This window comes from Leopardus geoffroyi, chromosome X (genome assembly GCF_018350155.1).
Source record: "Leopardus geoffroyi isolate Oge1 chromosome X, O.geoffroyi_Oge1_pat1.0, whole genome shotgun sequence".
In the NCBI taxonomy this organism is placed as follows: Eukaryota; Metazoa; Chordata; class Mammalia; order Carnivora; family Felidae; genus Leopardus; species Leopardus geoffroyi.
In genome coordinates this window covers 57,503,400-57,529,271 of record NC_059343.1, presented here as the reverse complement: position 1 = coordinate 57,529,271, position 25,872 = coordinate 57,503,400, and the positions used below count along the sequence as shown (strand labels likewise).

The window sequence follows — 25,872 nt, the reverse complement described above, 5'->3', positions numbered from 1 at the left end:
CCCTTCCTTCTGACTCTGGATGGCTATGTGGCGGTAAGGAGAGATGGGCTATTCAGTGGGTACCTATGCCAGTTCTCATGATTTTGCCTCTGTATCCTACACTGTGTAGCAGTTCTGGTTCCTCTCCATCACCTCTTCTGTCAGAGGAAGTATAAAGGGTGGATGAAGAGGAGGAAAATGGCTTTCCACAGACCAGCTTTCTGGCCAGGTTTGAGGGAAGGCCAGTAGTGAACCACAGTAATTAGAAAATAGTCATAGCCTCTTTTATACATCTAGACCTTTATTTTTAACTTTTTAAAAGTTTATTTATTCATTTTGAGAGAAACAGCGTGAACAGGGGAGGGGCAGAGAGAGAGGGAGAGAAATAGAGAATCCAAAGCAGGTTCCACAGGATCAGCACAGAGCCCAACGTGGGGCTTGAATTCACAAACTATGAAATCATGACCTGAGCTGAAATCAACACTCAGACACTTAAGCAACTGAGCCATCCAGGTGTCCATAGACCTTTATTTTTATAGAGAAACAGCATAACTGCATGTGGCAAGCTTTTGCAGTGTAGAATTGTGTCACAACTGAGGGAATCCTTTCTGTTTGGATCAGCAGCTACAGTTCAGGTCCCTGGTTTACCTGGTTGTGGGTCCCAAATTGTAAGGAGGAGAAGGAAACAAACTATTCCTGTTCTCAACAAGGCTTCTAAGCCTAAATCTAAAGAGTGATGGTGTCACTAAGGTTTGGTAAGGGGGAGCGGTGGTGGTTTTTGGCTTCTCATTCCTTTGGTCAGAGGGTTGGCTGGAATCAGGGGGCAAAAAAAAAAGAGCTTTGGATTAACAAGACTCTGCTTTCTACAGTGGGTTGTTGCCTACTCTTCTGCTCCTTTGGTTTCTTCTGCAAAACCCCATTCATTAAGTACTTTCTGGCTTGGTTGGCCTCCTCCCTCATGCCTGAGATTCTCCTCTCTCCCTAAGTTATTCCTTCTGGGTTACCCTATTTGGATCCATCAATGCTTTAGGACTTTAGTGATGGGGGAATCTAGTTCCTGTTATATGATTGTCAGCTCCTGGGCCTCAGGAAAGCCATACTGAACTTTGTGCTGGTCAAACAGCTTGCGCAGGGCACTGATGTAGAGTGCATGGTACTTGTCCACTGTCTTCTTGTTTGGCTTCTTAATCCTAGGGATTGGCAGGGGCTCCCCAACTATGGAGAAGGAGAAGAGACAAGCATCTGAGCCTCCCTTCCTCAACTCATATTACCCATCCCTCAGAGGGATCCACATACTGAAACTCAGTATCTGTGTCTCCTCCCTTTCCTCTGTTCTTTCCCTCTGCTCTAGCCCCATCCCATCCCATATTCTCCAAATACCTAATCTCATGCATGCTGAAGAGAATGAGAGTAAGCTCAGAAGAGTGTTGAAGGAATGCATGTGAATAATGATGCTCTCTTGGCAGCTACGGAATGGCAACAACTCTTATCTGTTTAGTTGTCCTGCCCACCCTGCCCTCAACCATACCTACTGGAATTCCCAGTGCCCATCCCAGCTGTGTGCTGGGTCTCCTGGACTTGATGGATGACCTGGGTGGTGGGAATCAACGACCAGAGTGGTCCAGAGGTATTGGAAAGCTTACCAACAGTGGTAATGGGCAGATTGAAAGGAAGGAAGCCCCAGGATTCTCGAGTGAAGCCCCGGCCATGGAAGGTACAGAAATTTAGTCCCAGGATTTTTTTGAATGTGTCCTGGAAGGTTTTTTGGAAGAACCTTATCCATGTGCCCTCAGGGAAGGTCTCTTGATTGTGAACCTCATTCTCTCCAAAGGAATAGGAAGGAACAAGGTACGCTCTGCAAAGAAAGGAGCATAAGTATTAACTCTCCCAGGTAGCTTCCCCCCAGCAAAACCCTCTCCAAGGTGGGAAGACTTTACAAACATCCCATTGTAGGACAAGAACCCAAGCACCCAAACATCTTCATGTCTCATTCTTGCCATGCTCCACCCTTCTAAATGAACCCTTTGTGGGGAGCTGCTGCACCTTGTCCCCTGATAGGAAGAAACAAATTTTAGACACTCTGCCTTCACTGTACCCAGCATCCAGAGTGATCTTCCTAAACTGCATATCTGGACATGTCATTTCTCTCTTTAAAACTCTTCCAGAGATCCTCACTTTGTATCATGCTGCTTACCATGGCTTTTGTGCTCTAGCCCTGCCTACCTGGCAAGCTTCCTCTCTCTCCACCACTTCCTTGCAATCTGCTTAGCCATTCTAAATGTGCCAAGTTGCTGCTTGTCTATGCTGCTTCGTACATTCTGCTCCCTCTGCCAGAAATGCTTCCTATGTCTTCACATAGTTAATTCTACTGTGCCCTTCAATGCTCAGCTCCAATTTCAATCTCTTAAAGAAACCTTTTTTGACTACCTCCAGTTCCCTCCTCCACAGTGTAGATTAGGTACCCTTCATCTACTGCTTCTCTTTCTCCACACTAACACTATTCTGACTCAGTTATTCCAGTCATCTCTTTACCTGTCTTCCTCCCTAGTTGTCTGTCAAGCTGATCAAAGGTGGGAACTGTGTCATTCATCTTTGAATCTCTAGGGCCTCACAGAGTGCCTGATACATTGTAGGTCAACTGAGTTCTTTCTCCCATTTTGTCTGATTGGCAACTCCTACTATTTTAGCTCAGAATTCAGATGTCACCCACTTATGAGACTTCTACATTGGGAGTGAAAATTTTTTCATCAATTATTGCTACCATAGCACTTTGTATATATCTCCATTATAGCACATCTACTGAGTTTTTTCTATGTGTCAGCACTGTTTTGAGCCCTAGGGACACATCAGTGAATAAAATGGATTAAAACAATTTTTGTCAGCAAAAATGAACTACTGGGACCTTATGAAGATAAAAAGCTTCTGCACAGCAAAGGAAACAACCAACAAAACTAAAAGGCAACCAACGGAATGGGAAAAGATATTTGCAAATGACATATCAAAGGGCTAGTATCCAAAATCTATAAAGAGCTCACCAAACTCCACACCCGGAAAACAAATAACCTAGTGAAGAAATGGGCAGAAAACATGAATAAACACTTCTCTAAAGAAGACATCTGGATGGCCAACAGGCACATGAAAAGATGCTCAACGTCGCTCCTCATCAGGGAAATACAAATCAAAACCACACTCAGATATCACCTCACGCCAGTCAGAGTGGCCAAAATGAACAAATCAGGAGACTCTAGATGCTGGAGAGGATGTGGAGAAACGGGAACCCTCTTGCACTGTTGGTGGGAATGCAAACTGGTGCAGCCACTCTGGAAAACAGTGTGGAGGTTCCTCAGAAAATTAAAAATAGACCTACCCTATGACCCAGCAATAGCACTGCTAGGAATTTACCCAAGGGATACAGGAGTACTGATGCATAGGGGCACTTGTACCCCAATGTTTATAGCAGCACTCTCAGCAATAGCCAAATTATGGAATGAGCCTAAATGTCCATCAACTGATGAATGGATAAAGAAATTGTGGTTTATATACACAATGGAGTACTACGTGGCAATGAGAAAGAATGAAATATGGCCTTTTGTAGCAACGTGGATGGAACTGGAGAGTGTGATGCTAAGTGAGATAAGCCATACAGAGAAGGACAGATACCATATGTTTTCACTCTTATGTGGATCCTGAGAAACTGAACAGAAACCCATGGGGGAGGGGAAGGGAAAAAAAAAAAAGAGGTTAGAGTGGGAGAGAGCCAAAGCATAAGAGACTCTTAAAAACTGAGAACAAACTGAAGGTTGATGGGGGGGTGGGAGGGAGGGGAGGGTGGGTGATGGGTATTGAGGAGGGCACCTTTTGGGATGAGCACTGGGTGTTGTATGGAAACCAATTTGACAATAAATTTCATATATTGAAGAAAAAAAATTAAAAAAAATAAAATCAGAAAAAAAAAGAATTCCCCTGGGGGGGGGCGGAATAAAATAAAATAAAAACAATTTTGTCCTCATGGAGCTTACATTTTTTTCTTGAGGGAAAACAGACAGTAAACAATGATAACAAATAAACAAAAAACAGATATATAAATAAATAAAATCAGTGATATATAAGAGGATGATAAACACAACCAGAAAAAGTAGAGCAAGATGGTCAAGATAGACCTTATTGAGAAGCAACATTTGAGCAAATACCTGGAGGAGGTAAAGCAATCAGACAATTATTTGGAGGAATAATGTTCCAGGCAGAGGGGACAGCTAGAGCAAAGGTCGTAAGGCAGGAGCATGTAGCTTGTTTGAAGTATGGCAAGGAGCCCAATGTAGCTCTAACAGAGTAAGCAAGGGTGAGACCAGGAGGTGATGAGGACTGGCTAAGGACCAGATTATTTAGAGTTCTGCAGGCCCTTGTAAAGATTTTGGCTTTTGCTCAGAGTGAAATGGGAGCCATTGGAACATTTGGAGTAGTGACATAATCTCACATTTAATGTAATCAGCTACAGTTGAGAATATTCTCTTGGATGTAGGGGAGAGAGGGAAAGAAGCAGGTAGAGCAGTTAGGAGACTATGTAATAATCTAGGGCAGAGATGATGCTAGTTTAAACCAGGGAGGGGGTTGTAGTTGAGATAAGTGGTTGGCTCCTGTATAGTTATACGTGTGCATGTCTGTTGTTCCCACTGGACTGTCAGTTTCTTAAAGGCAAGAACAAGGTCTTATTTATTTTTATACCCTCAATGCCTAGTACTATGCCTGACACACAGTAAGCATTAAGTGACTGCTGAAGGAATGCATCCTATTCCTGAAACCAAATTATATGCTGTTTGGGGGCAACAACCATATCTTCTGTATTTTTGCAACCCCCACAACACCAAGCCTAGTGCCTTCCTTGCCCCAGTAGGTTATCTGGGCCTCTCAGTTAATGGGTTGATATAGAGTGAAGCTCCACTTCCCCAGACCTACAGCCAACTAGGCTAATGGGAAGGAGGTAAAGGTCTTTTCCTACTGTTCTTTCTCCAACTTCAAGTAAAAGAAATGCCTACAAATGTATCTGGAGGCCCAAACACCATTAAGACACAGTGTGAAGGAGCAGAGGGAAGCAATCAGAGTAAAGAGGGAGCCCCCTTTAACGGGTTTCCAAGGGAGGGAACCATTCTGGAGAGGTGCTACAGAGTACCTATGGCACCCTGACAATAGGGTACAGAACCTGGGGACCCACCCTGTCTTCAGTGCCAACTTCACAAAACCTTTACGTTCTTTAAGGTAGATGGTAGAGGCTCCTGGTTGGCACAAGAGGGCTTCAGCAGCTCCACCAACCACAATAACCACAGCATTTCCTGAGCCTTTTTGGGTCAGCAAATACTTCAAGGCCAACTCACTCACTGGGCACACACCTGTGAAAGCAAAGAATCAAGTAGCATAACAAACTTGGTGCCTGAGATTGGGGTGAGGGGTTCCTCTGGGCTCTTCCTGCTGGAGACAGTTCTGTTTCCTGAATATTGTTTCCACTTTTTTGTTTTTGACCTCCACATCCTGGGTTAGCCGTAGCCTGAGGTTAGTCCTTAGGGTCAGCTTCTGGCATTGGAGGTTCTGTACTACTACAGTTGGGGATACCTTGAGTTCCTCTGCCTGCTTCCTCTTAGCTCAATAGTATTTAAGCCCATTGCTTCCCTTTCTACTCATAAACCATAGCCATCTTTGACTCTCCCCAGTCTTACAGGTCTGGAGACTCTCCAGAGTTTTCTCCCTCAGGGGTGATCAGGACTAGCCACCAGAAACCTGCTTTCTCCCTAGAGCAACCTGCCAACTGGGAGCCATTGGCTTGGGTTTCTGTAGAGTATGCAGATCCAGGAGCTTGTACAAACCAAACTGAAATGTAGACAAACTATGGAATGAGGGTAACACCCTGCTGTTCCACAACAGTCATGGAGTCTTTCCTCACTTCTGCTTTTCATCTTTACTCTGGGATTACTTTTTATTCTCTCTTGAGATGGCAGAAGTTGCCCCCAAGCCTTAATCATTTGGTTCAGAGGGGAGCAGAACCATCCTCTGGGACTCAGTGGTCCCACCTAACCTCTCCAGATAAATGTATCTTTTTAATGTTTGGTTTCAGTTGTTTTCTGGTGTCCAGAAGTGGAATATTCATCCAGAGAGAAGGACATTTGTCACAGTACCCTAGCTTAAAGCCTGGCATGGGGAAGTTATCTTGGATTCTGATGTATGTCTATCCTTTATTCCTTGACATCTTATGCAAGTTTGAAGGGGTTCCCAGGAAATGAAGATCATGGGCAAGGAGGGTACAAGCTAGTATGAGAGACTTTAAAATGTCTTTAAGAGATTTTGAGAGCTGCTATACAAATGGCCAAAATAAGACAAGTGACATCCCAGAAAGAATCTAGCAAAGTTCATCTGAGCTGCCCCATTCATGTCTGATTTTTCCTACATTTGGGTTTCATATTTGGCTTTTGCCTTTTGCTTTCCACTTTTGCTTTAATCCTGAGATCCAGTCTTCTGCTTCCTCCTCTGAAAGGATTCCTGGCAACTCTTATAAATGCCTGTAACTTATCCTACTGCCTAACCAAACCCTGCCTCCCAGATCTTGGACAGAACCTGATGTTTAGCCACATATTCTTTTTACTGGCTTAGTGTGTTCTGGACTCATTTCCTACTAAGTTCTCTTCTAGCAGGATGTGAGATGTGGACTGTTAGGGCTTACTGGGGCCGGAGCCCTGAGGTAGGTCAGAGGATGGAATGATTTCTTATACTCACCCATTGACATCACATATTCTCGCACAATTGGGATCCAGAAGATCCCTTCCAAGGTCCCTACTGAAGGAGTGATGCCTGGGAAAATCCGAGAAAAGCCAGAGGCCTCAGTAGCAAAGTTGATGAACACACCATAAGAGACAATGCCATGGGGGTGATTGGCAATGATATAGTTATGTTCCGGAGAGATGTCATGAGTCTTCACCAGCTGTTAGAGGGAGATTAACTCAGAGAAGTGGATAAGAAGAAGGAAGAGAGGACATGTGGACCCATATACTAGCACATAGCCTATTTTCCTTGGGGAGCCTCAAATCCCTGTTCATTGGGATGTAATCATTGTCATAGGATTGCCAGGGGTTATGATGCTCAGAGGATTTGCCACTGTGAAGAAAGGCTGCTATCTATCCATCTTCCCACCTGCCCATCCATCTTGGGTGCCTACTCTGCATTATGCCCTCTGGGCCTTGACCTTCACTGCTGGCCACTAAAGCCTTTGAAAACATGGAGCTAAGTGGGAAAGGTGAGTCCAGGCAACATAAACCAAGGGCACTCAGAGGAAGGGTGGTTACCTTTATTGGGAAATAATTTTGAAAATACTTCCAGAGGGTCCAATTTCGTACCCAAGCTGAACGCCTACCACCTGTGGATACAGAAGGGAAGGAAAGAGCAGGTGAGACGTTGCCAATCCCTCTACCTATCCCAGAGGTGGAGGGTTCTTTCTACAGTCCTCAGGTCACAGAGGAGTTCCCATTTTCATACTTCCATAATTCTAGAACACAGAGCTGTAGGTACTGTCCCTGAATCCAACCCCCAAGAAGATATAGGAGGTTCGTGTTCTCCAGGAGCCAGCCAAGAAGGTGATGGGAAGATATCCCAAGGCTGGGGGCACATTCCCTGAAACCTCTTAATTCTTCTTAGGAAGCCTGGGAGAGATCTCTGTTCCTTGCTGAGATTTGCTCCCCTCTCTCCCTCTCCTTCCCTCTACCCGTATTTGCTTCTTTTAATTTTTCCTGCTGTCCACCTTCCTATCTCATTTCCTTTCCCTTTCCCCATCTTTCTTCTTTGCACCCCTTCTCCCTATGCCTCTTCCACTCTCTCCATCCATTTCCTTCTCCCTGTGGTTCCATCCTTGGCACAGACAGGTACCACCATTCTTCCCATCTCTTACCTTGACTGTGAGTATTCCAATCATAGGCGAGCCAGGTTAAGGCGAGCACAGACAAGATCCAGAATTTAGTGAACATCAGAAAGTAGGGTATAAGAATAATAGGAATTGCTCCTGAGGGGACACAAAGGGTTTATGCCCTTCAGGTTCCTTCAAGTTTAATATAATTCTAACTACCATCTCTGCTCTCTAATGAAGGAGCAGGTCAAGGCTGGTGTGAGACCCTTCTTTCCCACTTCCCTCACAAACCCTCCCCACTCTGCTGTAGTCCAGGCTGACCTCTGAGTCCTTGGATCTGGGTACTTTTGATGGCTGAGATCTTAACTGAGGAAACTGCATAACCATGACATTCTCAGAGCAGGCCCTCAGCTGGGGTCAAAGGACAGCAGCCCTCCTTGGCAAGTGGCTTCCCAAGAGCAGCACTTGCACCAGTGGCTGAAATCCCCATTCTGGGACTTCAGGAATTCCTTTCTAAAAGCTCAACCCTCCTTTCTTTGTGGGACTGCTAAACCAGCACATACCAGCGGAGAAGGGCTGTCTGCAGTACACAGGCTGTTTGATGCTGAGAAGAAAACATGTATTAGAAACTGCTTTACTAGGTTCAATTTTGTCTCATTCAAAATGTTTCAAAAGTTCAGAAGGGGAAATATTATCTCTGTTAGCAAAGGGCCACAAAAGGCTATGAAATGTAAACATGATGCATCTCACAGCAGTGGGAATTCCCATTTTAAAATCTGCAGTCATGAGAAAGAGGGGCTAAGTACACATATTGTTAATGAAAAAAGACCCAGCTAAGGGAATGACTTCTTTGACCAGGTAACCACATCGCGAGAGATAAAATTTCCAGAGAATGGAAAGAAACTCAAAAATTACTTAGAAGTGGGTTTGTCTCTTGAATTTTGGACATAGATGAAAATAATAGGAAAAAAGATAGAACAGGCCTTTCTTTAAAGATCATGTTATGGAGTAGAAGAAATCTTAGTGATAGGCTGAATCCTCTTTGCAAGAGCTGGCTGAGATAGTTTTTATAAGCATGCCAATTAAATAGAAAATAGTGGTGGGAGAAATTTTATAGGAAGCTTGCCATCTATAAATGTCCTACTACCCCTGATCCTCATAAAAGATGAGAGTAAATTTGCTAGGTAAGCTCCAGAGGAAAACTCAGCAAAAATCATTAATTAAAGGTAGTCTGAGTGTATAATTTCTCTTATATCTTGCTTCAAATAGATTTAGTTTGCATCACCATTATTTAGAACAGTGCCCTGCACACAGTAGGTGTTTAACAAATATCTATAGACTGGCTAGAAGATAAAATAAGTGTTTTCTCTTTTCAATAATAGGTAAACTTAAATGTTAGTGTTTTGCCAGATTTGTGCTATTTAAATGTGATGTTATTTAAAAACCATGGATGGATTGTGTACCTTATATCTGATCTCTTTCAGTTATTCACAAGACCTAACGGTAGTCTAACCAAGAACCATACCTTGATAAACACCATCCTCCTTGTGGAATCTATTTGAACTGCAGGTGTGGCACCTCAGGAGACCATAAACGTCCTTTGAGGAGAAGCCTGCCAGACCTGGTCTGTTCGAACGTCACTGGCATCACTCACAGTGACAGAAGTGGGATTTAAAGACATAAGAGAAACAGAGGCCAAACATGGAAGAGATAAAGTTCATGGACCAAGGAGTTCTGTGACAGAAAGCAAAGGTATCTGAGGCAAGAATGATGGAGAACAACCATTTGTGTGTATGTGTACGTGACCCTCCCTTACATATTATGGCCTTGACACCAGGAGATGCTTCCAATATCTCGTCTGTGTTGAAGGGAGAAGTCGTAATGTGCATTATCACGGAAGAGGTTCACATAAGGTAGGCTCCTAATTTAGTTTATATTGAAGATGGCCAAGCCATTCTAATAGATGTGTAGTGTGGTATCTCATCACAATTGTAATTTGCATTTCCCAAATACTTATTGATGCTTCCATTTGCCTTCTGTATATCCTCTTCGGTTAGGTGTCTGTTCATTTCACTTTAGTCCATTTTTCAATTGAGTTTTTTTGTTTTGTTTTGTTTTGTTTTTAGTGGTGAGTTTTAAGAAGAGTCCTTTATATATTCTGGATACAAGTTCTTTGTTGGATATGTGATTTGCAAACATTTTCTCCCGGTCTGCTTTATCTTTTCATTGTCTAAACAGGCTCTTTCTTAGGGCAAAAGCTTTTAATTTTGATGAAGTCAAATGTATCATTTCCCCCCTTTCCAGATTGTGCTTTTGATGTAAAATCTAAGAACTTTTCACCTCACCTCATGTCATGAAGGTTTTCTTTTTCTTATTTTTAATGAAGGCTTCTTTATAAGTTTTTTACTAAACGTTTTACAGTTTTGTGTTTTACATTTATGTCTCTGATCCACTTTGAGTTATTTTTTTTAGTAAGATGTGAGGTTTAAATTTTTTTTTAATATTTATTCATTTCTGAGAGAGAGAGAGAGAGAGAGAGAGCGGGGTAGGGACAGAGAGAGAGGGAGACACAGAATCTGAAGCAAGCTCCAGGCTCTGAGTTGTCAGCAGAGAGCCCAATGAGAGAGGCTTGAACCCACGAATCGCAAGATCATGACCTGAGCTGAAGTCGGACACTTAACTGAGCCATTGAAGTGCCCCTAAGATGCGAGATTTTGATCAAGGTTCATTTACTACATATGGATATCCAATTGTTCCAGCATCATTTGTTTAAAACACTACCCTTCTTCCACTGAATTGCTTTTGCGTCTTTGTTAAAGATCAACTGGCCACAGGAGAGTTCAACAGAGAGATCTTGAACTCACCTTCTCCCACGAACACAGTATCTCTACAGCTACAGAAGGAACAATTCCCTCTGAAAAGGGCCTGAAGCCTAGCTGAACAGAGACTCCATGACAAAGAATAAAAGGGCCACGTTGAGATAGGTAGGAGAGGTGGAGACACAGTCTAGCAAGAAACCCCCACCTCAGGAACAGTGACCCACAATTGGAAGGGGTGTCAAAATCTGGAGCTCATCCCTAAGGACTGAGGGGTTTGTGCCCCATTTCAGGCCTCCCAACCCTTGGGAACTGCACCAGAGAGATGAGACCGCACAGCATCTGGTGTTAAAAATCAATGGGGTTTACTTTCAGGAGAACCATAGGGCCATAGGAAATGGAGGATTCATTCACTCTTGAAAGGGCTTATGTACAGACCCTCTTGCCCTGGGATCCAGCACAAAAGCAACAGTTTGAAAGGAGCCTGGATCATATTTTGAGGACACTCATTTGTTTTTGTTTTTGTTTTTATGATTTAACTTTTTTTATTTTTTAAGATTTACATCCAAATTAGTATATAGTGAAGCAATGATTTCAGGAGTAAATTCTTTAATGCCCCTTACCCATTTAGCCCATCCCCCCTCCCACAACCCCTCCAGTAACCCTCAGTTTGTTCTCCATATTTATGAGTCTCTTCTGTTTTGTCCCCTTCCCTGTTTTTATATTATTTTTGTTTCCCTTCCCTTATGTTCATCTGTTTTGTCTCTTAAATTCCTCATATGAGTGAAGTCATATGATTTTTCTCTTTTTCTGACTAATTTCACTTAGCATAATACCCTCCAGTTCCGTCCACGTAGTTGCAAATGGCAAGATTTCATTCTTTCTGATTGCCGAGTAATACTCCATTATATATGTATACCACATCTTCTTTATCCATTCATCCATCGATGGACATTTGGGCTCTTTCCATACTTGGTTATTGTTGATAGTGCTGCTATAAACATGGGGGTGCATGTGTCCCTTCGAAATAGCACACCTGTATCCCTTGGATAAATGCCTAATAGTGCAATTGCTGGGTTGTAGGGTAGTTTTCTTTTTAGTTTTTTGAGAAACCTCTATACTGTTTTCCAGAGTGGCTGCACCAGCTTGCATTCCCACCAACAATGCAAAAGAGATCCTCTTTCTCTGCATCCTCGCCAACATCTGTTGTTGCCTGAGTTGTTAATGTTAGCCATTCTGACAAGTGTAAGGTGGTATCTCATTGTGGTTTTCATTTGTATTTCCCTGATGATGAGTGATGTTGAGCATTTTTTAATGTGTCGGTTGGCCATCTGGATGTCTTCTTTGGAGAAGTGTCTATTCATGTCTTTTGCCCATTTCTTCACTGGATTATTTGTTTTTTGGGTGTTGAATTTGATAAGTTCTTTGTAGATTTTGGATACTAACCCTTTATCTGATAAGGACACTCATTTGTTAATCTTAAATCATCTGCTGAAGAAGCAGAAACTTGTTGGGATGCTTTCCAAGGATGGAGGCACTGGTGGGTGTCATTTTTGAGTTCTTCTGCTTTATTGGTTGGCACTAGCAGGTGACTTTTACAAACCCTACCTCTAGCCTGCTAGCTCCACTGGGAGTGCCACCCATGAACTGCAGGTGTAGCCTACCCCACTGCAGCTGGGCTGGCCAAGTGCCCCACCCTCATGTTCACAGTTGTGGCCCACTGAGTCAGCAAGCACATGCAGCCCACACAAAGGACACCCCCTGAGCACCTGGCGTGGGTGGCCAGGGGGAATTGCATTTCTGGGCCTCATGAGTCCAAAATAATTGGAGAGATAGTCTTTGGCAGGCTACCACCCACAGGGCACTGTACAAACAACAGACTGAAACAAATCCCCCAGTCTTCATGTGAAAAAGTTTTATTTTCTTGTCCTCAAGTTTCAGCCTGAGGGGCAGGTTCAGGTTTGCCTCACATCCAGAGGCACCCCCAGGGAACATGGGCAGGGAGACACCACTGTTGGGGGTAGAGTTTACTTTTAAAAAAAGAGCACAGGGGGAGTAAAAATACAGTTTTTAGGATTGTTCAAGACAAAATGAAAAAAGAAAACTGCAAAGCAGAAACATACCCATAAATATAGAGAACAAACTGATGGCTATGAAGGGGGATGAGCAAAATGTGAAGGGGAATGGGAAGCACAGGCTTTAAATCATGGAATGAGTAAGTCATGGGAATGAAAGTTACAGCATAGGGAATATAGTAAATGGTATTGTAATAGTGTGTATGGTGACAGATGGTAGCTACACTTGTGGTGAATATAGCATAACTATAGAGTTGCTGAATAACTATGTTGCACACCTGAAACTAATGTAACATTGTATGTCAATTGTACTTTAATAAACATAAAATGTCAAAAAAGAACCCTCAAAACAAAGACTGCAAACAAAGACAAAGAAGGATATTACTTCATGATAAAGGGGTCAATCTAACAAGAGGATATAATATTTGTAAATATTTACACACCCAACGTAGAAGCACATAAATATGTAAAACAAATATTAACAGACCTAAAGGGAGAAATTGACAGCAAGCAATAAAGTAATAGTAGGGGAGTTTAATACCTCACTTACATCATGGATAGACTATCCAGACAGAAAAGCAATAAGGAAACAACAGCCTTAATGACACATGAGACAAGATGGACTTAATAGACATATACTGAATATTTCTTCCCCAAGTAGCATAATACACTTTCTTTTCAAGTGCACATGAAACATTCTCCAGGATAGATCATATTAGGCCACAAAACAAGTCTCAGTAAATTTAAAAAGATTGAGATATCAAGCATTTTCTTCCAATCACAATACTATGAAACTAGAAATCAACTACAAGAAGAAAACTGGAAGCATCCCAGTATGTAGAAGCTAAACAACATGCTACTGAACAACCAATGGGTCAATGAAGAAATCAAAGGAGAAAATTAAAAACACCTGGAGACAAATGAAAATAGAAATACAGTAGTCCAAAAATTGTGGGAAGAAGCAAAAGCAGTTTTAAGAGGGAACTTTATAGCAATACACGGTTACCTCAAGTAACAAGAAAAATGTCAAACAACCTAAAGCTACATCTACTGGATCTAGAAAAAGAACAAATAAAGCTCAAAGTGAATAGAAGGAAGGAAACAGTAAATATCAGAGCAGAAATAAATGAAACAAAGAGTAAAAAGACAACAGAAAAGATCAATAAAACTAAGAGCTTGTTCTTGTTTTTTAAATGTTTATTTATTTTTGACAGAGAGAGAGAGAGAGAGAGAGCGCAAGCAAGGGAGGGGCAGAGAGAGAGGAAGACACAGAATCCGAACCAGGCTCTGAGTTGTTAGCAGGCTCCAGGCTGTCAGCACAGAGCCCACTGTGGGGCTTGAACTCATGAGCTGTGAGGTCATAACCTAAGCCAAAGTCAGCCGCTTAACCAACTGAGCCACCCAGGCACCCCAGACTAAGACCTTGTTCTTTGAAGAGATAAGTAAAATTGACAAATCTTTAGCCAGACTCATCAAGAAAAAAGAGAGGGCTCAAATAAATAAAAATAGAAATGCAAGAGGAGCACTTTAACTGATATCATAGAGATACAAAAGATCACAAGAGACTATTAACAATTATTATGCCATAGGGGCACCTGGGTGGCTCAGTTGGTTGAGCGTCTGACTTCGGCTCAGGTCATGATCTCACAGTTCGTGGGTTCAAGCCCTGCGTCAGGCTCTGTGCTGACAGCTTGGAGCCTGGAGCCTGCTTCACATTCTGTGTGTCCCTCTTTCTCTGCCCCTCCCCCACTTATGCTCTGTCTCTTTCTCTCTCAAAAATATATAAACATTAAAAAAATAAAAAAAAACAATTATTATGCCAACAAATTGGAAACCTAGAAGAAGTGGATAAATTCCTAGAAGCATACAATCTTCTAAGATTGAATCATGGAGAACTAGACTGACTGGTAATTAAAAATCTCTCAACAAACAAAAGTCCAGGATCAGATGGCTTCACTAGTAAATTCTACCAAACATTCACAAAAGATTTAATACCTACTCTTCTCAAACTCTTCCAAAAAACTGAAAAGGAGGGAACACTTCCAAACTCATTTCATGAGGCCAGAAGTAACCTGATACCCAAACCAGACAAGAACAACAACAACAACACACACACACACACACACACGAAAAAAGAAAAAAAGAAAAAGGGAAAAAAATTATAGGTCAATATCCCTAGTGAACAAAACACAAAAATCCTCAATAAAATATTAGTAAATTGAATTCAGTAACACATTTAAAAGGATCATATACTATGATCAAGTGGGATTTATTTCAGAGATGCAAGGATGGTTCAGCATCCACTACTCAAACAACATGATACACCACATTAATAAAAATGAAGGATAGAAATAACATGATTATCTCAATAGATGCAGAAAAAGCACCTGACAAAATTCAACATCCATTTATGATAAAAACTCATGAGAGAATGTACCTCAATATAATAAAGACCATATATGACAAACCCACAGCTAACATCATACTCATCAGTGAAAAGCTGAAGGTTTTTCTGCTAAGATTAGGAACAAGACAAAGATGCCCATTCTCACCACTTTTATTCAACATGATATTGGAAGTCCTAATCACAGCAATTAGACCAAAAAAAAAAAAAAAAAGAAAGAAAGAAAGAAAGAAAGAAAAGGGATACAAATCAGAAAGGAAGAAGTAAAATACTCACTATTTGTAGATTACATGATACTATATAGAGAAAATCCTAAAGACCACAAAAAAAAACTGTTAGAACTAATAAATGAATTCAGTAAAGTTGCAGGAAATAAAATCAATATACAGAAATCTGCTGCATTTTTATACACTAACAACAAACCATCACAAAGAGAGTGTAAGAAAACAATCCCATTTACAACTGCATAAAAAAATACCTGGGAATAAATTTACCCAAGATGGTGAAAGACCTGTACACTGAAAACTACAAGACATTGATAAAGGAAAGTGAAGAAGACACAAATATATGGAAAGATGGTCTGTGCTCATGGATTGGAAGAATTAACATTGTTAAAATGTCCATACCACCTTAAGGAATCTACAAATTCAATGCAATCTCTATCAAAATCCCAATGACATTTTTCACAGAATTAGAATAATTCTAAAATTTGTGTGGAACTTCCAAAAATCTTGAATAGCCAAAAACAATCTTGAGAAAGTAGAATAAAGCTGGAGGTATCATACTCCTGATTTCAGACTATACTACAAAGCTATAGTAATCAAGACAGTATTGTATTGGCATAAAAACACATAGATCAGGGGCACCTGGGTGGCTCAGTAGGTTGAGTGTCCAACTTCAGCTCATATCACGATCTTGTTGTTGGGGGGTTTGAGCCCCATGTCAGGCTCTGGGCTGACAGCTCAGATCCTGGAGCCTGCTTCAGATTCTGTGTCTCCTTCTCTCTCTACCCCTCCCCTGCTCACACTCTGTCTCTCTCTCTCTCAAAAACAAATAAACATTAAAAAAAAAAACATAGATCAATGGAATAGGATAGAGAGCCCAGAAATAAACCCACACATATATGATCAATTAACTTATGGCAAAAGAGCCAATAATATACAATGGGAAAAAGACAGTTTCTTCACCAAATGGTGTAAATATAAGAACATTGGGGAGCAAATGGTAATTTAATAATTCAACATCTAACATGGCTTCCTATGACTCTTAGGGTGAAGTCCAGTCTTGTAATCTGGGTTTCAAAGGCACTCTGTGGTGGAGCCCCGGGCCACCCCCCTTGTCCTCTGCACTCCACCATACTGTTCCGTCAGTTCCTTCAATTCATTCTGCTCTCTAGCCTCTGGGCCTCTGTGCATTTTGTCCCTTTTACCTGGAAGAACCTTTCCTCAGCTCTTTCCTGGCTAGTTCCTATTTATCTTTTAGGCCTCAAGATAAACGTCACAGTTTCAATGTTTTGGCACTATCTTCAACTTCTTTCTCTTTCCCATTCATTCTCCTGCCTGTATCTCCATTGCTACTGCTATGGTTGAAGGCTTGATCTCCTCGGGTTTGGACTGCAATCTTGAGTCTGTTCTTTTTGCCTGCGTGTCCCTTCCCCTCTGGTCCATTTTCCATGTTATTGCCAGATTGCTTTCTAAAGCACAGTCATAATGTTGTTTGCCTCTGAAACCTTCAATATTTTCCCACTGCAACAGAAAAAAAGTGTAAACATGTAGTCCCTCCGTGGACTAGCCCCAAACACCTTCCTCACCTCATCTCTCACTACCTGCACTCATACTGCTTATGCTCTAGCCCAGTATTTCTCAAAGCATTGTCCTTATATCACTGTAGGTACACTAGATGATCTGAGGTGGTGTATGGATGGTAAATCATTTTAATATATAGTGAATAAAAAGTGAATTTATGGTAGTGATCTAAAATATCTGTTATAACACACTAATTTAGGTAACAGCAATGAGTCAATTTGGAAAAAAATGTTAAGTCATAATAGCATAGGTGGTACTCAACTGTAGAAAATCCAGAAGGTGGGATGTGAATGGCTGAAATATGGGAAACAGGGGCCCAACCACCTTAGTGTACTCCCCATTCCCAACTCTATACCTTTGGTGGTGCTGTTCCTTTATTCTGACTACCCTCTCTTCAACTTTCTGCCTATCAAAGTTCTTTCAGCCTTCAAGGATTTGCTCAAATGATACCCCCTTGATGATACTTTTGGTGATTCTCTGCTCAGAATGAAGGGTTCCCTCCTCCACACAACCACAGCACATTACTTATGCTTCTGTTTGACCCTGTTTCACTCTGGTGCTTATGTAGTTAGTACCTCACAAGTCTAGCCCTGTCCTTATTAGACACTAAGCTTCTTTTGTTTTATAAATTTTTAAGTTTATTTATTTATTTATTTATTTATTTAGAGATAGAGAGAGAGAGATCAGGGGAGGGATAGAGAGAGAGAGAGGGAGAGAGACAATCCCAAGGAGGCCCCATGCTGTCAGCACAGAGCCCAATGTGGGGCTCAAACTCATGAACTATGAGATCATGACCTGAGCTGAAATCAAGAGTCAGATGCTTAACTGAGCCACTGAGGCACCCTCAGCACTTATTATTAATAAGCACTCATTCAGGACTTAATGTACATTATCTCATTTAATTCTCTCATAACCCTGACAAATAGATAATTTTATTATCCCCATTTTATATATGTACAAATGTGATGCTCGGAGTGGTCAAACTTTGGGGGAATAAAAAGTTCCAAGCTTTAGGAAAAAAGTAGGTAGCATTTGTGGAGTCTTTACTATGTGCCAAGAGCTATTTTAGACACTTTGTGTGTGTTACCTCATATTAATACCTGTAGGAAAGAAAGTTCATGCCTTCCAGGAACTGACAGTCTAGTGGAGAAAATTGATACCATAAATAGTGGATAGATTCCAGAGGGTAAGACTATATAGTCAAATGTTATTTTATGTGAACCCAAGCAGAAGACCATTCCTTACTGCAGGGGAACCTGGAAAGGCTTCTTGTGGAGGGTAAGATTTAAGTTGAATTTTGGAGAAAGAGTAGGATTCTGACAGAGAGATTAGTGGAGGAAGGGCTTTCCATGCATGAGGAAGAACTTGAACAAAGATCTGTAGATGGAGGAGCCCAAGGCCCATAACACCATAACCTGAAAAAGTACAGGGAGACCGGGAAGACATGGAATAGGAGATGGAACTGAGAAGGAAGCTGGGGAGATTAGGCTTCATGCTAGAGGAAATATGAAGCCAGTGAAGGTTATCAAGCAGAGGAACAGCATGATCATATCTGTGTATCAGGAAGATAATTTGAGACAACTGTAGTAGCAAGAGAAACTGTAGACACTAATTAAAAGATGCAGTAATATATTTTTAAAGTGTTTATTTATATTTGAGAGAGAGAGAGAGAGAGAGAGAGAGAGCAGGAAAGGGGCAGAGAGAGGGAGAGAGAGAATCCAAAGCAGGCTCTGTGCTGTGCTGTCAGCACAGAGCCCAGTGTGGGACTCAATCCCATGAACTGAGATCATGACCTGAGCCGAAATCAAGAGTCAGACACTCAACTGACTGAGCCACTCAGGTGCCCCAAGATGCAGTAGTTTAGATGAGAGACAATGGGAACACGAAGTAGGTTACTATTTCTCAAACCAATTTGAAAGATACTATGGAGGTAGAATTTTCAGAGTTTGGCAGTTGATCAGATGTAGGGGGTGAATGAATAATGCCTTGAAGGATCTGGGAATGCTAGGAAAGTATTAAAGTCTCTATTTGGGGCGCCTGGGTGGCGCAGTCGGTTAAGCGTCCGACTTCAGCCAGGTCACGATCTCGCGGTCCGTGAGTTCGAGCCCCGCGTCAGGCTCTGGGCTGATGGCTCAGAGCCTGGAGCCTGTTTCCGATTCTGTGTCTCCCTCTCTCTCTGCCCCTCCCCCGTTCATGCTTTGTCTCTCTCTGTCCCAAAAATAAATAAACGTTGGAAAAAAATTTATATAAAAAAAAAGTCTCTATTTGCCTAATTTTCTAGGATCTAGTTACTCATTATTCTTCCTGAAGGTGCAATGAGATCAGAATGTAGGGTGCTTGTCTCAGAAGTGGTTGGCTTTCCTCTGTTGATTAAATGGCAAGGTTGGCAGTGTCTTATGAGTTGGAGTGGTTGGACTTGAAGTAATGTCAATGTCTATAACAGAAAGAAAGAAAATGAACATCTATTGAGGATTTTTTTGGCTCTTTGATCTTCAGAATGGTCTTTAGAGGCAGATACTATACTCTGTTTCTACAATGGTGGAGGGTGAATGGCTTACTTGTGAAGATCACATAAAAATAGTATTGATGGAGGCACCTGGGTGGCTCAGTCAATTAAGTGTCCAACTCTTGATTTTGGCTCAGGTCATCATCTCACAGCTTGTGAAGTCAAATCCTGCATCAGGTTCTGCACTGAGAGTGCAGAGCCTGCTTAGCATTATCTCTCTCCCTCTCTTTCTGCCCCTCCCCCTCTCAAAATTAGATAGATAAACTTTAAGAAGAAATAACATTGACTTACTTGCACAAGGTCCAGTAGCAACAGGTGGCAGACCTGGCCTATCTGATTACTAAGACTATGTTCTATTTTATGTAGTATCAGAAACCAGAGAAAGAAGGCAGAGCTAAAAAAAGTGGGGGGTGATCAGAGGTGATCAGGTGAAAGAGAGGAAAAAGAAAAAGAGATGGACTTAATGGTCTCTACTGAGGGAGAATTTAGAATTTAGTGTCAATTTAGTGTCAGGCCTGGTCTTGTGAGAAATATAACTATGACAAGATATGGTTCCTATTCTCATGGGGCTTATTGAGTAGAGGGGGCAAAGGATACAAGGGCTGCTACCTAACCTATTTTTACAAAGTGCTTTGGACTTTCAGAGGTGATACGGTCTTGGGTTGGCTAGAAAATGTTGCAGAGAAGATGTGAATTGAGCAATATTTCAAAGGACAGGTTGTCCATGATTATTAGTCCAGGGAGAGGGATCAGAACATCTTTCCAGTGGAGGGAATAGTCAGAGCATAGGTGAAGGAGTGGGAGAGTACCCTTTATGTTTGTTCTATGAATAGACTGCTTGGAACACAAGCTTCTTATAGGGGAAGAGTGGGGGGATGAGCTGGTTAAAGGTTAGAGCCAGAGAGTGGAGGAGGGCCTTGAATGCCCAAGCTAACACATTTGTACGTCACTGAGTAGGCAGTGGGAAATCACTGGCTATTTTTGAGCAGGAGAGGACTGTAATTAAAGATGTTTTCAAAAGACTCTACTGGGAGCAAGCAGTGGAATAGATTGGAGAGGGTGAAGACTAGAGGGTAGAGAGCCAGGAAAGCGGATATTGCAACAGTTTAGGTAGATGGTGACACATGCCCAGAAAAGAAGAGACAGAGAGCCATCCTCCAATGGAAGCTGGCCCTCAGAGGGCCTCTCAGGGCCATTGCCTAATTCTAAGGGTCACGAATATTTGTATTTTACACCTCCCCCAAACTGTCTTTTCATTCCTCTCTTCTCCCTTCTTCCCTCCTTCTTGTTCCTCTCCTTTTTCTCCTCTTTCCCCCTATTTCCTCTCCCATTACTTTCAGGGATGCTCAGTAATCAGCCATGATTCTAAACGTCATTCAGGAAAGTGGAGAGGTGCTGAGGGAGGCTCTGAGCAAGAGAGAGGAATGAAGGAAAGCAGGTGCATGAAAAAATTAAGGAAATTAAAGAAGGAAGGAATTTAGGAAGGAAGGAAGAAAGGAAGGGAGGATGGAAGCTATTCTATATGGAGCATTTACTGTATACCAAGCTAAGAGGATGGGATACTGAGGCTTAGAGGGTCCAAATACTTGTTGGAAGTCACACAGCTAATTGTTATCCAAGTTTGACAAACTTGAGAACCCATGTCCTGTTCATCATGTTTCACTGTTTCTATTTCCTGCTTTTCCTGATCCCCTCAACTTGGTGTGATAATTTTTCCCTGAAACCCTAATATCACTTTGTTGTGACTATTTCTTTCACTTACTACAGTCTGTCTTACATCGTAGTGACTTCTGTGTGTGTCCAGCACTGATGCATAAACTGTGTACAGTGGTGGAACTAATGATTGCTTTATCTTTGTTGCTAGATAGTAAGGAGTTTGTACTTGATCCATGGTAGTTTCGACAAGGACCGTCACCACCTTGTAATTAGTATTTGCTCTATAACTATTGAACAGATTTGAATGTCTTAGGCACTTCTGGGGACATCTTACACTGTTACAGATGCTCCAAGACCCAGGATTCATGTTGTATTTCTAGCACAATCACTAAAATGATAGAAACAGGATGTATAACATCTAACCTAGTAGAGGAAGGCAAATGGAATGATAAAAATAATCAATGTAAAACAAGACAAGATAGGGGCACCTGGGTGGCTCAGTCGGCTAAGCATCTGACCCTTGGTTTCCACTCAGGTCATGATCTCACACTTTGTAGGACCGGGCCCAGTGTCGGGCTTCGTGCTGGCGGCGCTGAGCCTGCTTGAGATTCTCTCTCTACCCCTGCCTGCTCGTGCTTGCTCTCTTTCTCTCTCAAAACGAATAAACATTTTTTAAAAAGAAAAAAAAATAAGTCAAGACAAATGGCTAACAAGCATATGAAAAGATGCTTAACATCACTAATTGTTAGGGAAATGCAATCAAAATCCCACAATGAGATATCACCTCACATTCATTAAGATGGCTCCTATTAAAAGCCCCCAGAAAATAAAGAAGTGTTGGAGAGAACGTGGAGAAATTGGAACTTGTGCACTGTTGGTGGGAATGTAAAATGGGTGCAGGTGCTGTGGAAAACAGTGTAGCTGTTCCTCAAAAAAATTTAAAATGGAATTTCCATGTGATCCAGCAATTCCACTTCTGGGAATATATCCAAAAGAATTGCAAAAAGGATCACAGAGATATATTTGAACACTCATGTTCACAGAAGCATTATTTACAATATTCACACAATAGAATATTATTCAGCCTTAACAAGGAAGGAAATGTTGTCATGTGATACAGTGTGGGTGAAACATGAAGATATTATGTTAAGTGAAATAAGCCAGTCGGAACAGGACAAAAAGTGTACGAGTCCACTTATATGAAGTACCCAGAGGAGTCAAATTCACAGAGACAGAAAGTAGAAGAGTAGTTGCCAAGGGCTGGGGGGAGGGGACAATGGTGAGTTCTTGTTCAATGGGTACAGACTTCAGGAAGAGAGCTCTGGAGGTGGATGGTGGTGACAGTTGCACAACACTGAATGTACTTAATGCTGCTCTAATGTACACTGAAAAATAGTTAAAATGGTTGGTTTGATGTTATATGTATTTTACCACAATTAAAAAAAACTTTTAAAAATGCAGGTGAAAGAAAACATTCACACTTATTATTAGTGTTTTCACTTAAGACACGTAGGTGCCATCATTTGTCCATAACATCCCCACCCCACACCTCCAGCTCTTCCAGAAGAAGTGGAAGCTGGTAAGATGGCGGGGGGGGGGGCGGGGAGTGGGCATTACTAGGAGTCTAACCCTCACCTCTGGGCCCTTACATATTCAGTGTTGGATATGCCTTGTACCCTATCCCTGTCCACAGTGTCCTTTGAAAGGGGGAAAGGAAGAGAGAAGAAAATACTTAAAAACAAATCATTTTCTGGGAGAAAAATGAAAACATTTTATTGAGGAGTGCTCCCTAGAAGAGTCAGAATAATCTGGGCACTTGTGTTCGAAGACCACACAAAGGGTTTCTGGGTCAGTACAGACTCCACACCTAAAGGGAAGAACTTACACACCTCTTCCTCTCTCTTTTATTAAAATTTTTTTTAATGTTTATCTTTGTGGGGGGGGGGCAGAGAAAGGGAGACACAGAATCCAAAGCAGCTCCAGGCTCTGAGCTGTCAGCACAGAGCCATACTTAGGGCTCAAACTCACAGAGTTGGGAGATCATGACCTGAGCCAAAGTTGGACGCTTAACTGACTGAGCCACCTGGGTGCCCCTCTTCCTCTCTTGACCTCTTTTCCCTGCTCTCTAGTCCCCAGACTTGCCCACTCTTTCTAGGATCCAGACTTGAAGTGGTGGCTGCCCCCGCAATACCAAGACTTTTAGGACATTCCTGTGCCCCCCTCACTTTCCTAACTGAGGGCTGCAACTTGTCAAAAGGGTCTGTTTGAGGACGTTAAGACAAACGCAAAGGAAAACAGAAAATATGAAAGACTAGAAGCAAGTTTACAAAAAAATCGCTTTTTTCCCCCTTAATACAGCTAGAGTCAGGCCATTGATGAACTAAGTGCTCAGCATAATTTGATTTCAATAAGGCTCAATAAGTCATCATCTTTGGCAGTCACAGATGCCTTTGGCAGTCTGGTGAAGCCTATGGACCCCTTCTCTGAATAATATTATAAATGCACAAAATAAAATATATAGACTTACAAAGCAAATGCAACATATTAAAACACAGTTCTCAAAACATCACCAAAAATGTGTCACAGTAACATGGGCTTCTTGGTTTATGCATCAAATAACCAGACCCAATGGCAGTTCCAATAACCACTGGCATTTTGAAGTAGTCGTGAGCATAAATGACATTTCGAGATGCCTGCAACAACTGGCAAATGAAACTCAAATCTGTGATGTCTATTACTGACAAATTCACTGGTGCTGTTAATGTTTCTGTGGCTTGTTGCCTACATTCATTATTTCAATTCGAAGCTAGTGAAAATAAAGGTAAATTTTGCTATATGAATTCAAAGTTGTCCACCCCTACCCCCAATTCTAGGTCCATAGGCCTTTGGTTAAGACCCTCTGCTCTAAGGGATCATATAGTCTCCCATAGATTGGAATTGACTGCCTTCAGGGTGACATTTCTCCCCATCCAGTTTCCAAGCTTTGGCCCTGGAATTGGTTGCCCATGAAGTCCTAGATTCCGGTTGGGAAAAGCTTAGCACTCTCAACCCATTTGCCCAGCACTGATAATTGCCATGCTCTGAGTCCACTGCGCAACTTGCCTTTTATTAAAGTTCTGTCTGGGGTGCCTGGGTGGCTCGGTTGGTTAAGCATCCAACTTTGGCTCAGGTCATGAACTCACGGCTTGTGGGTTCGAGCCCCATGTTGGACTCTCTGCTGACAGCTTGGAGCCTAGAGCCTGCTTCAGATTCTATGTCTCCTTCTCTCCTTGCCCCATCCCCACTTGCACTCTCTCTCTGTCTCTCTCTCTCTCAAAAATAAATAAATGTTGTAAAAACTTTTAAAAAATGTTTGTTTAATGAGTTACTAGGGCAGCTCCCAGATTTTCCAGAATTTTCTCCCCATAGTTTTAGACTAGAAAATCACCTTATGCCTACCTAGCAATACCAACTCTGCAAGCCACCATCACCTTTGCCCCCAACCCTGAATAGGACTCTTTTTGGCAAGTTCAGAGGGGGTGAGCGGGGGGATGCATAAAATGGGTGATGGGCATTAAGGAGAGCACTTGTTGGGGTGAGCACTGAGTGCTGTATGTAAGTGATGAATCACTACATTCTACTCCTGAAAGTGATATTACATTATATGTTAACTAACTGTAATTTAAATAAAATCTTGAAATTAACAAAAAAAAAAAAAAAAAAAAAAAAAAAAAAAAAAAAAGAGGGGGCAGTCCTGGGAAGCTGCAGTGATCTTTAAACCAGAACAACCAAAGGCTCACTCATGGCCTTCATGCCCTCAGTTGGAAAGAGGGGAATCTGATGATTTCATTAGAAACCTAATGATTTCATTCTTGCTCAACAGCATCCATCTTTCTGGGTGAGAAGCAATAGTCCTTCCCAGAGAGGGCGGGTGGGGTGGGGGGGGGGGAAACCAGCCAAATGATCTCTTTGGAGCCTTCCTCATCTGGGATTCTTGCCCTCGTTCTTGGCCTGTTCTCATGTGCTCTCCAACCCCTGGTGTTCACTTACCTAAAAATACGTAGACGGGGAGCCACTGCAAAACAGACAGGGTTTGGAGGCATTCGTGAAGATCCAGTCGGGAAAGGAATGCCATGGCTGTTATGGCAAGAAGCCCAAACAGAAGGCCAGCACTTCTAAAGCTGTGCTGATTACAGGTGCTTTGCTTTCATCTCTTATCACTGAGTCCCTTTAGCTGCTGAAGGTTTTAGGCTTGACCTAACCTTTCCTCCAGTCTTCTTGTTCTCTGTCCCGCCCTGGCTTCCTACACACATATGAGGTTTCAGATCATGCTATCTAATCTCCCTAATATATATCCCTTCTCCTTGTGTGCTTCATTGCAATAAGGCAGATATCGCTTAGGGGTGGTTCTTGCTGTGTGTGGGGAGGTCCCTGATAGATGAGTGCAGGAAAAGAGAATGGCTTAGACTCCAAATAAGACCTCTGAAAAGCAACCTACTTCCCTGCTTAAGAAAGGAGACCTGGTAACTCCACTTGTTTCTGCCCTAGTGGCTGCTCTTTGGCTCCTCCTGTCTTCTGCTGAGAGCCACCTCGTCAACTTGGGCCTTTTTCTGAACAGATATCTTAACTTCTCAGATCCCTCCTTGTGCCTCTATTTCACAGGGGCTCGGTATCAGCGGCCAGATACCACATGGTAGAGTGGGAGAGGCACTGTACAGAGAACATATCTTGGGTTCCAGTCCGAAGTCCACCATGTTATTCCCGTGATACCTT

General features: G+C 42.1%; 1 protein-coding gene across 2 annotated transcripts; it reads right to left on the bottom strand.

Annotated features, from left to right (window-relative positions):
- Positions 1-471: 471 nt before the first annotated feature.
- On the bottom strand, positions 472-25,394 carry DGAT2L6 (diacylglycerol O-acyltransferase 2 like 6). 2 transcript variants are annotated; one of them, XM_045472693.1, is made up of 7 exons: positions 25,150-25,394; positions 7,904-8,014; positions 7,305-7,375; positions 6,739-6,943; positions 5,189-5,363; positions 1,623-1,834; positions 472-1,194 (listed from the first exon to the last, which is right to left on the bottom strand). In XM_045472693.1, the coding sequence occupies exons 1-7, from the start codon at positions 25,232-25,234 to the stop codon at positions 1,040-1,042; spliced, it is 1,014 nt and encodes a 337-aa protein (XP_045328649.1). In that variant the 5' UTR covers positions 25,235-25,394; the 3' UTR covers positions 472-1,039. The 2 variants fall into 2 exon arrangements, with proteins under 2 accessions (XP_045328649.1, XP_045328650.1); XM_045472694.1 differs by lacking the exon at positions 7,904-8,014.
- Between the last annotated feature and the right edge of the window lie 478 nt (positions 25,395-25,872).

Bases quoted from the DNA above. Each gene is read 5' to 3' on its own strand.
- DGAT2L6 (XM_045472693.1), bottom strand. From the start codon at position 25,234: ATGGCATTCCTTTCCCGACTGGATCTTCACGAATGCCTCCAAACCCTG. The intron at 8,015-25,149 runs GTAAGTGAACAC...GTGTCCCCTCAG, and splicing joins CCCCGTCTACGTATTTTTAG to GAGCAATTCCTATTATTCTT. The intron at 6,944-7,304 runs GTAACCACCCTT...TCCCTCTAACAG, and splicing joins AAAATTATTTCCCAATAAAG to CTGGTGAAGACTCATGACAT.